This window comes from Arctopsyche grandis, chromosome 4 (genome assembly GCF_051622035.1).
Source record: "Arctopsyche grandis isolate Sample6627 chromosome 4, ASM5162203v2, whole genome shotgun sequence".
Taxonomy (NCBI): domain Eukaryota; kingdom Metazoa; phylum Arthropoda; class Insecta; order Trichoptera; family Hydropsychidae; genus Arctopsyche; species Arctopsyche grandis.
The window spans coordinates 31,409,567-31,423,642 of NC_135358.1; the positions used below are offsets into that span (position 1 = coordinate 31,409,567).

The 14,076-nt window shown below is 27.8% G+C and overlaps 2 protein-coding genes across 13 annotated transcripts in view; one reads left to right on the forward strand and one right to left on the reverse strand.

The window, feature by feature from the left end:
• heph (polypyrimidine tract-binding protein 1 heph) overlaps positions 1–5,061 on the forward strand; it is a 386,050-nt gene extending 380,989 nt beyond the window's left edge. For 10 of the 11 annotated variants that reach the window (XM_077429073.1, XM_077429082.1, XM_077429078.1 and 7 more), the window contains 6 exons: positions 185–218; positions 1,123–1,215; positions 1,296–1,410; positions 2,531–2,632; positions 2,785–2,862; positions 2,938–3,878. In XM_077429073.1, the coding sequence (XP_077285199.1) occupies positions 185–218; positions 1,123–1,215; positions 1,296–1,410; positions 2,531–2,632; positions 2,785–2,862; positions 2,938–3,070 (555 nt within the window). In that variant the 3' untranslated portion in view covers positions 3,071–3,878. Of the gene's footprint in view, positions 1–184; positions 219–1,122; positions 1,216–1,295; positions 1,411–2,530; positions 2,633–2,784; positions 2,863–2,937 lie in introns of all 11 variants that reach the window. The other variant, XM_077429072.1, reaches the window with a different exon arrangement.
• Positions 5,062–12,497: 7,436 nt separating this feature from the next.
• LOC143910538 (very long chain fatty acid elongase AAEL008004) overlaps positions 12,498–14,076 on the reverse strand; it is a 44,866-nt gene continuing 43,287 nt past the window's right edge. For both annotated transcript variants that reach the window (XM_077429048.1, XM_077429047.1), the window contains one exon: positions 12,498–14,062. In XM_077429048.1, the coding sequence (XP_077285174.1) occupies positions 13,954–14,062 (109 nt within the window). In that variant the 3' untranslated portion in view covers positions 12,498–13,953. The remainder of the gene's footprint in view (positions 14,063–14,076) is intronic.

Consider the following 14,076-nt stretch of genomic DNA (forward strand, 5'->3'; position numbering starts at 1 on the left):
TACCCTAGAGCTGATCTTGCTTGATGTGACCCGCTGTGGTGTGTTATTGTTTTTTCGAGAAAAAATAAAGATCGAATATTGTATCTATTGTTTGAATATTTACTCGTATAATATTAAACTGATTAAAAAAAAACTTTTTACACCTAATATAATGCTGTCTCTTTTATCTGTCCTATTGTTTTAGATGGTCACGCCTGACGCTCTCTTTACCCTTTTCGGTACGTGTGCACAATACCATTTTTATATTAAATTAAACATTTTCCATATTGATAAGCAAAATGTTTTTTTTCTTTCCGTTTTTAATTAATCTTTCGTTTTCGTTCAGTTTTTACTTCGACTAACTTTCGTCTGGTTTTTTTTTCAATGACTTCACAATTTCTTAATGTTAAAATTTTACATTTTGTTTATCAATATAGTGTTGTATATTTTATTTTTCTATTTTTACATTTTACAAAAAAGTCTATTTTGTGTTACTCATTCTTCTACGACATTTATTTTAATTAATATTTTCTGATCATATTTTTATTTTAACATCTACCAATGGTGAAATGTGATTGATCAATTGCATTTTTTTTATATAATTTATCATATTAATCAACAGCAAAAAAAAATTAAATCCAAACTATCGAATATTGCTTGATTTGATTTTTTTTTTTTTTTTAATTATAAATTTTATTTATTTTTAAAATATTGAACGCAATATTTTTATATACCTAATCAATTTCGATTCAATTAAAATTTCAAACGATTTTTAATATGAAAAATATCAATCACATTAACTGTTTTTGTAAATCCGTCAAAAACATCCGCTGTGTCTGCTTACAAATCCATAAGCTGAATTCTTAAGATTTGTTTCTTTTTTAGTGTTTTCAGTTGTGTTTCCTCTTAGTAATTTTATTTTGCTTTATATAATAGTTATTTTACATAATGTAGTGAATGTTTCTGTTTCAATTAAATGTCATTTATTGCTTAAAAAAATAAAATCAATAACAATTTATGGCGTGCAGTGTCATAAATATACTCATATATTAATTATTAAATTCAAAATTATGTTGAAATGCCATATACATTCAAATGCACAATTACAAATAAATTTAATGAATTAATTATATTTCTTAACAGGAGTTTATGGTGATGTGCAAAGAGTGAAAATTTTGTACAACAAAAAAGACTCTGCGCTAATACAACTAGCAGAACCTCATCAGGCCCACCTTGGTAATGCTTATTTTTTTTTATTCTTATTATTTTCTTCCAACTGTTGTGTCAATTCATTGCAATGATTATGTATATTTTAGCCATGACGCACATGGATAAATTACGTGTATTTGGAAAGGCAATGAGAGTGATGCTGAGTAAACACCAAACGGTGCAACTTCCAAAAGAAGGACAACCCGATGCCGGCTTGACCAGGTAAATTTTATTTTATTTTTACATACACATATACACCAGGAAAGCCTAACAGGTGAATCTCAATGCGCCTTCCTGGCCAATTACAAACATGGATATACAATTTTTAGAAGAATTTTAACAAAGCAACATAGTCTATGGATACATTTTTGATAAACTTACATTTTTGGAGCATTTTTTTTTTTAATATAAACGTCAAATTTCGAGATGCTAAAACACTCAAAAATTTGAGAGACATTTATGGACAAATTTGCAGCATTTTTATATGATTCAGCGAAATTCGAGATGCTGAAAACTCGAAAATGGCAAGAAATGAGTAAAGGTTGCCAATTTATTGGAGACTAGCTAGCAGTATGGCGCAATGGTAGCGTGTAAGTTCAGCACCAAGTGATCAGTGGGCTCGATCTGCTATACTGCTGGTTAGATTTGGGGGTATTTGTGACTCCAAATCGATCGTTTCTTATCAGAGTTTGACAATTTTATCTGATCATTGTTGAAACGCTCCCACAAAATTGGCAAAAAATCATCTTTCCTGCTGTCACAAATCTTCTGTATTTATTGTATGTACAATTTGTAAAAATTGTGTACAAATCTAAAATCCATAGATGTCTCAATGGATTAATTTTTGTATTAATTAATTGTTATTTCGTGTTCTTTAGCTTCTGGAAATATAGTGATTTATGTAATAAAAAAATACTGCATTGTTTGTAATTAATTGTCCAGGAAGGCGCATTGGGGTCTTCCTGTCCAGCCTTCCTGGTATATGTATCTATGTAAAAATAACATAAATTATGTATGTTCATTATCAAACGGATCCTCTTCCAAGAACCATCAGTTTTATCAATGGCAATGTGCTTTACCTTGATTGGGATAGATTGTCGTGTTCCATTTGTTTAATAACCTGGATTGTTCCATTAGTTTCATCATTATGAAACTGCTATTTGAATACAATACAGCTTATTATTACATATATCATTCGATTGATATAGATATTTCTTTCATTACTTTCATTTAACCATTACGTTGCGATAAGCTAACCTGCAATACCACAATTTAATTTAAATAATTAATATTATATCACTCAATTCAATAATGCTAAAACGTTTTCATTTCGATGTTGCAGAGATTATTCACAGAGTCCTTTACACAGATTCAAAAAGCCTGGCAGTAAGAACTATCAGAATATTTATCCACCGAGTGCAACATTGCATCTATCAAACATTCCGTAAGTTTGAATTTATATATATATATATATATATATATATATATATATATATATATATATATATATATATATATATGTATATTTTTTTTAATTTATCATATAATGTATTTATACATGTAGTTATATGTTATTTGATATATTGTATGTTGTAGGGCGACTGTGACTGAAGAAGAAATAAAAGAGGCATTCACAAAGAAGGCATTTAACGTTAAAGCATTCAAATTTTTCCCGTAAGTGTCAGTTAATTGGATACGTTTGCTTTGATTCGTTGTATTTTTCTCAAATTGGGCAATTTTAAATTACAGGAAAGACAGAAAAATGGCTTTGGTGCAATTACCTTCGATCGACGACGCAGTAGCAGCTCTCATCAAAATGCACAACCACCAACTATCAGAGTCCAACCACCTCAGAGTCTCATTTTCTAAATCAAATATATAAATTTAAATCACTTAAAGGCATCTTTACGATCCTGCCGTCTTGATCCGTTGCTTACAAAATGGAAACATCAATGTTCGAATATTTATATACCCACATACATACATGTGTGTCGGTAGAATTTATTGCCGACAAAACATACAGACATCAAGATGCAGTGCACTTAGATGCCATATTAGTCATTCTTAAGTATTATATTATTCAATAAACTAAAAAAAAAAGTACGATAAGGTTTAATGAAAATGTCCATCATACGATGTGTGTGTGTGTGTGTGTGATATGTACGTATATATGTCTCAAGTATATTCATATCAAATAAAAGAAATACAAAAACTTGTACATATATATTTATATATTATGCAGGGTGTTAATGCGGTCACATAAAAAAAGCCTAGCGGAAATGTTTTCAAATAAAATGTAAATTCATTTTGATTTTTTAAAGCAGATATAATCTCATAACACTCGAACACTCGACAGGTTAATGCGTAGGAACACCCTGTACGTGTCATGGAATGACATGAATGAAATATGTTACTTGACTAGATAGTCGACGATATTAAATAACACAAAAAATGCCAAAAATATATGTTTTTTTAGGAAACGAGATTGTTGAAATGCGAATAATTTTCTCTTTTAAATCAATCTGTTTCACGACCAACAAAATATTTCCAACTTTCCATTTACCAAGTAATCAACTCGCGTGGACGTTGATCGAGACATGTGCTCTCTTACATAAAAATAAAACTGTTTGTTTTGACCTTTTGCAAAAGGGCATCGTGCAAAAATGGTTCTCGATGCAAGTTCAACATGCAAAAAAATATATATATCCCCACTAATTCTATTCTTGTAGGCTATCAATTGCGAATTGTGCGAATTTATGTGTAAAAACTTGCATGTTATGTCCATTTTTGAACATGTTTGTTACATGATTGTATCTATTGTGCCACATACATGCGGATAATATGGTGTATTTTAATATTATTTTAAGAGTCACATACAAAACAGCATATTGTAAATATCTCATATTTATATAGTGTGTATGTGCGTGCAATACATAATCTATGAGATTTATTTTATTATATATATTAGAATGTTAGACTTACTGTGAAAATTCTCGGAAATCTATTATTGCATTTTTGAAAGAGGGATTTGTCAGTTTGACTGTCGGTCTGTTTTCTTTCTCACTTTTACTTTTTTTTTTTTATCATAGTGTATTATATTGTTAGTAATGAGTGCTCCTTCGTCGGGTTTTGAGACTAAAATATCAATAAATATGTTAATATTTATATCGTAATATACATGGTACAGTTTTCTTCCTTACTTGACGGACCAAGGGTGCACCTTCATTCCGAGATCTGCTGATGAAGCTCTGCCAGTATAAAAATGTCGCAGTGTGAATAAAGAACAGTATTTTTGTCTGTTATATTATACTTTAAGATATCTCTAATTTTATTATGATTATTATTACATTTTTAGTGTCTACTGCAGTACTCGTGCATTTCTCGATATATAAGTTTTTGAGTATTTGTATTCAGCATCATATTCGGTAGCTATTTAGGTATCTTTATAGCTATTTATTAGTATTATATTAAATTGTGACTCGTCGCTGCATTATAACCATGTATTGTACATCCCATGTGGGGCAGGAATGACATATTATATGTACATATTACGAACAAAATAATTGTGTAGCACATATTTGTCACATTCATTAATAATGCAGTGATGAGTTGTTGTCGTTTTTTTTTATTATTTTTCGAAAGGTTCAATTGAACTTTAATTTTTTGTTAATTAATAAATTTGAGTGCCCATGGCCTTCTTATTTTTGCTGATTATGGTGACTATTTTTTCAGTATATTTTTAGACAACTTAAATACTAACTTAGTTTTATTTATGTAACTATTATAGTTTAACCTTAGATCAAACTCTTCTTCTTTTATGTCATTTTTTTTTATTTAACATTCATCACTCGATCATAGTCACTTCTAATATATAAAAAAAAATACTTTCCACGGTAATTTAACTTTCAATTTCATCTAAAGTTTAAATTTGAAAAAGAGCATTTATAAAGCGTGTTATTTTTGCAGAATATACAAATATATAATTATTTATTTTTTGAGTTTCAATTTATGTATGTGGATATTTGAAATTTTAAAATCTTTTATTGATTGTTTTTATTAGCGCATATATTGTATAAAGCGGTGATTTTAATAAAATTTTACATATTATATAAAATGTATTGCGATATCGATATTCCTCGCTGACTATGATATTACTTTTTTGAAGAAAAAAAACAAAATGGAAACAAGATGGAGTAAATGATAAATTTATATATATATATATATATATATATATATATATATATATATATATATATATATATATATATATATATATATATATATTTACATAAGTAAGAAATAAGAATATTAATATTACATATTATTAAAAAAGAAAAATATTCGATAGAGCTTAGAATCAAATCTACAAAATCTTAGTGGTATAATGTTGACATTTCAAATGAATGCTGAATTTTGAATGCTGAACTTTTCAGACTTAGATGAAATTAATAAAAAAAAAAAATACTAGGAGACAGGGTGTGGAATGTTGCCCTTTAGAGCAGGACGTAGTTAAAGAACTTGTCGTTCATTTGCCAGTCAACACTGGCCTATACAACTCACTCCGGCTCTGGCATATGTTTGTCATGTAAGGCTTAGCATATTTTGCGCCACTCAATGTATATTAATATAGTGGTAATAGACGATAATTTCATTGTGTGGAAATTTTTTGATATCTAACAATCACAGCAACTGTCATTCAAGACAGGCTTCGATCCAACTCCATCACATTACCTATTCATATCTTAATACTATCAAGACAGTGTAGTCTTTTGGTTTCCATCGTCGGCATTAGCTAAGCCGTCTTAATATATGTCTATATACTTATATAGGCGGTGGCTTTTTATTGATATATATCGTAAAATTTCCACTCGTCATTCTCATTAATCACAATTTTAATAAATACACTACTATATTAAATCATAGCTTTAGATATATCTATATATAAACATATTATATATAATATTTCTAAAGGATTTCATTAATATGTGTAATATATTATCAACCAAGGAGATGTCATTTGTGGCCACGTAAGATATACATACATACATAAATAGTCGAGAGCATATCCAAGAAAGTGTATTAATGACCGTACTTAGATATGTGTGTTTACATAACTTAAAAAGTCGTAAAATTGAAAATATATGCATTTAATGTATAAAAAAAATATATGGGCCAGTTTATATTTCCATTTTGCTATATACATATATATATATGATTATGTTAATGTGTATGATTTACGATCTTTAGGAGTATAATACATATCGGTATCAAATCAGAAAGGAGACTGACTACACACCTCTCTTTTATCATCTTTGATTATTAATTTTTGAATTTTATTAATTCGTTCTAAATGTCAAACTAAGTTTCTTAGCGTACGCATATTGTAAAATAAAAATAATTATTCTATAATCTAAAAAATGTGGAAATTAACGTAAATAAAAATTATATATGTTATAAACTATTAAATCATTAATATGTATGTACAATGTTTTCGTGCTGATAATTGAGATTCGTGAATAACCTTGCATTTATATAAATACTGGTGAAAGCAAATGTGATTATTATCAATTATTTATGACCAAGTTTAATCAATTATTTACAGTGTTTATTCAAAATCTATAAGGATGTCTTTCAATGTTTAGCAAATAAAATACAAATATATTATTGTAAAACAATAAACTTAGTAAAATGTGTGTTATTTCTAAATGTTTTCAAATTAAAGTGTAATAATTATTTGTACAGAATATTTTCACCAATTTAATCAAATCTTAGACGTACATAATATATATGAATTTCGTAACATTTTCAAATATATACACCTTAGTATTTCAATGTATATGTATTGTTGTCTTCAAATAATTTTACTACGATAATATACATATATACATAATAGAAGTAACCCTTAAACGACGCACATTCAACCACAATTACATATTTGTGATGTAAATGCACATACATACATATGATAATTCACGTTTGTCATTTCATTAATTACATTATAATCATTTATTTTCTTAAATCTATTTTATTTTTACAAATATATTAATTATATTGATTTATTCTTGATTTTTTGAAATATGTATCTAGTTCACATGCCCTTGTTTGTCGTAATCTTTTGATTATACAATGTACTACCAATTTAATATTTCTCAAAACTTTCATCTCATTTCATTCTTATGGCGGGCGAACTGTATGCAAATTTCAAGTCGAATATTAATTTGTATTTTTTTTTCACTCAAATATTATTATTATAATTTTGCAATTATATATAGAATTTTGGTATTTTTGGTTTTTTTTATTTTCTTTTTTTATACCTACCTATCCTCAATTCTTCCCTGCTTTTAATATAATCATCTGTGTTTTATCGAAACGCAATCCCACATATCGTATTCAAGTCATACAAATATTAACCCTTTTATCATTTACTAAACATACATACATATATGTATATTTTTAATATGAATATTACGATTGGATTAAATGAAATCTCATCATTGATTTTTTTAAATGAAATTATATAATACAATTGGGATCAATGCTCCGAAAATTTTACAGAAATATATATACATACATATATCCAGATATTTTGACAGTCGTTCGAATTGAATAAATTATACATTTCTACAACCAAAGAAGGTTCAAACTTGTCAGTAATCAGAAAAGACAAGTTTTATTTCATAATATTATACAAAAAACATAACTCTTTCGGGAGAAATATACGAAAACCCATATTCTTTTAATATTTCAAGTTATTCTATAGATTTAATAAAACACTAATTTACTTACCTATATACCACTACTTCTTAAACTACAAATATCATTCTCTCTAAGTCTATAATTTTCTAATGTGTATAGCATGAAATCATCACACAAGATTTGTATTTGTAGAATGTGTGATACGTATTTATGTTAGTTGCTGTCATAACTGACATATTCTACTGAATCACATGATTAAGGCAATTACTATTTTATTGATACACTTTCAAAAAAATATACTTCTTTGTAGGAATCGATAGAGAAAATGTGGCCAAATAGTGAAGGCCTCGGGTAGCTTATCTTTAGCATTACGTATATTAAAAAAAAAATCATAAATCTTAAACTTATTGTTACAAATATTATTAGTGAAATCTTGGGCACAAAAATGTTTCTTATAGTATAGATGGATTTTTTTCAAAAGGAAATTAGCCACTTTAACCTAAACAGTCATCTAAAAGTCGAGCTTGTATCACACAGTAGGTGTAAGTTCATGTACGCTTTCATTCATAAGACATCTCCTCAAATGTGGAAACTCTTTCTAGTCTTCTATTATATACATTTAACTACATTTTAATTCAAGTGGCTGATTCTCCTTTTGAGTACACTCTTACTCTTTTGTACGCATAAGCACATATATTGTGAACGGTGTAACTTTTTTCAATTTTTTCACATTCTGACGACCGTGGTTTCTTGACACACATGGTAATATATCGGGTCTCTCAATAATGAGTCATACAACTTCATATAATGAACATTTTATATATTTTAAGCTTTACTGCAATATAAAGTTCGTTTCATTTTAAATAATGGATGTGGCTAATTATCTATTAGCAAATGACTATCTTTTACACTGTAATATGACTGTTTAAACACACTGTATATGTTTATATGTGCACTAACTTCTTTTCAAAAATGTTTTTGGCTTTAAAAAGTCAGTTCATTATGCACCATATACATATTGTAGAATTAATCTGACAAAAAATGGAACATCCGTCAAAAAAAACTGACAATTCATATATAAAATAATGATCAAATACAACTAAAGCATATATACATATGTAGGCCATATAAATACCAGAACAGTGTGTATAAATATAATCAATTACCTATAAATACAGAATCCATAAATAGTCGATTGCATGTGTATATACATACATAAATAGCTACATTCTTAAATGGACATTTATTTTTATTTATTTTAGTATTTTACTGATGGAAACTATCATCGTTTCCAACAATATGTAGTAAATAAAAGCATGAATCTTCTGAAAAACATTTATCTTGCAATTTTGAACACATCCGATTGTTTTGTAAAGGGAAATATAACTTTATAGTAGTATAAATCAAGACAATCTACTAAAATCTAAACTAAATTTAAGACTTTTGATCAAAATTATTCTGCTGCCAAATTCCACGCTATTTTTAAAAGCTTCTATTATTACTAAAATATATTAAAGAAAACTGTCTGTGGACCATAACGAGACGCGAGGCTTTTGAACTGTACAAGTTCACTTATGTATACAAATTGAAAAGTTTATAGGACTCTTTATCAAAATAATGCATTCACACATTGTCTGTAATTCAATCTCGTATTTTTAAAAGAGAGTCTCATCATAATTGGTAACGTTTACGGTTGCATCATGTGTGTTCAATAAAATCAAAGTTTTATTTCATTTCATAACCTCTACGTCTATGTCGGTGGTGATTGACCGTGCAAATTCCGGATTGTGACTCGGTTTTCAATACATCTGTCGTATATGTATAATATGTGCTGTATATATATATGATATACACGTGATTGATAAAGAAAACCATGGCTAATTGGTTTTATTTTGGTGATTTATATCAATCATCCCGGTCCGAAATGTGCACAACTTTTCACCACCGACCTACGCTACACATGTGCAAACTATACATGCCTACATATATATATATTTATATTATATATATACACGTGTATATGAATAATTATCTTGATATTATGCGATTAGTGAATTTTACTTTTTGTGTAAAGAAAAAAGTAAAATAAATATGTTTTATCAATGTTGGGTGCCAACCACAGTATTATACATAAAACATAGATGAATATACATTAAATTATTGAAAACTAGTGAAAATCATATTTGCTGGATGCAAACTGTATAACTGAAAAGTAAAATATACATATTATAGATATATTATGTTATTTTAATATGTATACATATTCTTATTATAATTAATAGAAATGTTAATTTTTGTGTTAAAACGCTTGGAATCAATGTTGATGGTTTAAGTGACGGAAAGATATGTACGTTTATACATTTTTATTTGCTTATATGTATGTATAAACGTGTCATTCTATCACTTCACGTGTTTTACTTATACATATATGAATCATGAAATTTTAGATTATTCTTTGTCATTTTATAATAAAATTATTCAAAAATATACCTGTTTTTCTTTTAATTCCTTTCAATATGTACATATGATACTTATATTAAACTAGTTTTGTGCCCGATGAAATATCATCGCATCAGTTATGGCTAGAGACACGTATTTTGGGCATTTTTCCATAAATGCTCAATAGATGCTAAAATTCGGAATAGATGCTAAATTCGTGAAATATGCGAATAGATGCTAAAATAACAAACATATGTGAAATCTGCATAAAATTTATAAGATTAATTGACAATTTAGAAGGGTCTCCTATCTCTTTGCCCATTTATTGTGTGAAAAAATTGAGGGGATAAAACAGAGCTTGCAGTTTACCATAGATGGTGTTTCCTGTCGAAATCAAGCAACTGCTTTTGTCTACTACTGTAAGCAAAAGAAGACAGTTGGAGCTGTGTCAAAAAAGTGTATTAAAACTAGAATCGCATTCAAGACTAAATGAGACAAATCTATTCCTCCAAACATTGAGTAAACTATTCAATCCATCTGTGGCAGGTACAAAATTTAATATTAATTTTAAAGAAACAGTTTTGTTTTTTAGAAACCTGCCATTGTTTAATGTATTAACAGAGGCTCAATGTATGGAAGATTTATCAGCACTTTTTTAGACAATTAATAGAGAATATAAAAAGTGAATCCACGCCGAATATATTGCTATTATTGATGGCAACAAAAATTAAATATGAAGAGTTTGGTTGTGCAGCTCTAAAATCTAGTGTCCCGTCAATAGTGTGGATGCTGAAAGGTATTTTAGTAAATACAATTTAATTGTTACCGATCGTCGCACTAATCTCAAAAAATAATCAATAGAAATATGCTCTATTTTGAGTTTTAATAAATTTTAATTGGTGTTATATTTTTATATTCATATTTTGTGTCTTTGTATTTTTATATTCATGTTCTTTGACTCACGTACCACTTGATAGTATATAGCGCTAAATTTTACCACCATATAAAAATGATTGTGTTTCATGAAATTCGTTTTTGCAAGTGTATATAATTATTATATATAGTATTTGCATAAGGAATGTGATGACAGGATACACGCAATATGTAGATCTGTTTTGGTAAGAAATTTTGTCGAAAAAAAGTTATTTGCGGAGTCACAATTATAATATGCCCAAAGTTTAATATATTTATGTACTATTTTGTCATACTTCTTTTATTGATAAATGGTTTTAATAAAAAACATTTATCGCTAATAAGCTTTATGTCAGAAAGCTGTTCATATTCTTCACTAATACCTAGCCAAAGATTAATAACCGTATTTATTTCGAATTCAGTTTTTAAATGCTATAATTTGAAAGTTCAATCAAGTTCTCCTTTTCCTTGGTAGCTGTCCGAAAATGTTCATTATCAAAGGGGTTTGAAATCCAATTATTTGCTTCTTAAGGTTTGAGGAAGCACTGCATAAAAGACTATTTCATCCCTATTAAATGTTCAATTATTTTGTCACGTATATCCCGAGACATACTATTTTTGTTTTCAGATAAGAAATTATGTAAAGTTTCAAATACTTCAGTTTGATCATTTTCGATACATAGACTCCAAAATCTTATTTTCCAATCATACTTTCAATTTTATCTGCAACATTAAAGATCATTATCGAGTTGTTCTCAAGTGTCAAATTCAAGTTATTTATTTATTGGAACGCTAACTTGCACTCCAAAATCCATGCCGGATCTGAGGAAAACGTATCGATTGCCAGATTTTAGATCATCAACTGTACATATTGACGTCGATGATGACGAATTAAGATAATGTTTATTAATTATATAAAAAATATTTCTATTTTTACATTGTAAATCATTCATTCCTGCATGTCCGCCATTACTGATTTTTTTTCGCTTACCACAGGTTGGGAACCGCTGATATATATGATTGGAAAAAATATTTAGAAGAAGCCACAAATATCCATAAAGCTATTTATGATTATATTTCTAAGCCTTAATCCTATCAAAATATACTAAAATGGTTTTGCAAAATGACTCACTTGCAAATTCATAGCATTTCTAAACCTTTAAAAGTGTGTTCAGAAAACTTACACATCTCACAATATTGTTACAAATGAGACACATAATACAGTAAATAATAATTTAAAAATGAATGAAACACATATTTTTGAGAATATAATATATATTTCAATATTTTATTTGAATACAAAGTGAAGTCTTATTTTCTTCTATTTTATAAAAATCTATTTACATGTACTATAAAAAATAACATCACATTCAATTACCCAAATTGAGAATGTCAATATATATATAAATGAGTATATTGAGTGTTTGCTCTCAGCAAAAACTTTTGGTATATCAAAATGAACAAGTGTTCAGAACAAGAAAAACCCAACCCCAAAAGAAACAAACCTCACGAGAAGGCATCATGTAAATAATACAAAAAATTATAATCTTGTCAATCCCATATTAAATTTACATATGTGTGATAAGTCGTTAAGCACGCATTTCACACATAATGTTGTAGTATTATAAAATTTTACTTTCTCGGGTTTAAAAAAACACCCATCTGTAGCTTACCGTTAATCTTAATTGACTAAATCTAAGGCACATTTTGCGTCTTAATACATATATTTGAGCAAAACTCATATTTTTAGTTGGACTCATTCAAAAACACTCACGCCAAAATCACAATCATAAAACAGACATTTTACGAAACATGACATATTTTTTTAATAAATTACTACAATTAAATTTACATAACGATACACACATGGAAATTTTAATTTAATTTATCGTTTGGTTTAGAAAAAATAGTATTATTAATGAAAAATAACATACTTGTGAAAATTGCTAGTAAAACTTTTCAATATTACAGAGCTTTTCCTATAGTACATATTCTAAAATATATCAATATATGACAATCATTTTGATTTCAATTTGAAATCATCAGTGAAGTCCTTAAAATTAAAAATAATACTACAATAGTTATTCATATATTTCAGATTCGAGTGTTGTATACTTTTGTTTTACTTAATCATATTGAGCAGTGTTTCCATACTATAAAGAAAACTATATTGAATGTATTTCTTTAGATGAGCGTTTCTCAAACAACAAAACATGATTTCTAGTGAAAATCTTCAAGAAATCAAAATTTTCTTTACATTGCTGTTAATATGGCTTGTTCATTTTGAATTCCAGACAATATTCTGATTTCTTGATTAGCTTTTCGGTTAGTGACACACCACAAAGAAACGCTTACGTAAATATAATACACATATGTACAATATTGTATATTATAGTCCTTATTCGGTATAGTTTTAGATCAATCTTTCAACTTTTATTTGATGTCGTTCGAAAGTGTTAATTAAGTCATATTTCTTTCAATTTATATAATTCATCTATACACTTACATATCTAACAAACCTTTTTTGGAAGGTAAACTCCGTTGCGGTGACTTAGTATTTGTTTTCATTGTTTTTTCTCTATTTATTTATTCTAATACTGAGCAATGTGCTTCGGCCATCTTTGTCGCCAAACATATATTACAATTTTTTTTTAGCAAAAACACATTTCTAAAATAAATAAGCGATGACTTGTCACATTGGCTTTAGAGGATATTTTACTAATCGTTTTTCAGCGCATTCTTCTCCCTTTTATAACTTTGCATGTAGAAGTTTGTGAAGAGCACGATGAAAATCACCGAATGCAGCATCAGACCACTGGATATCAGCCTTAAAACAGTAAT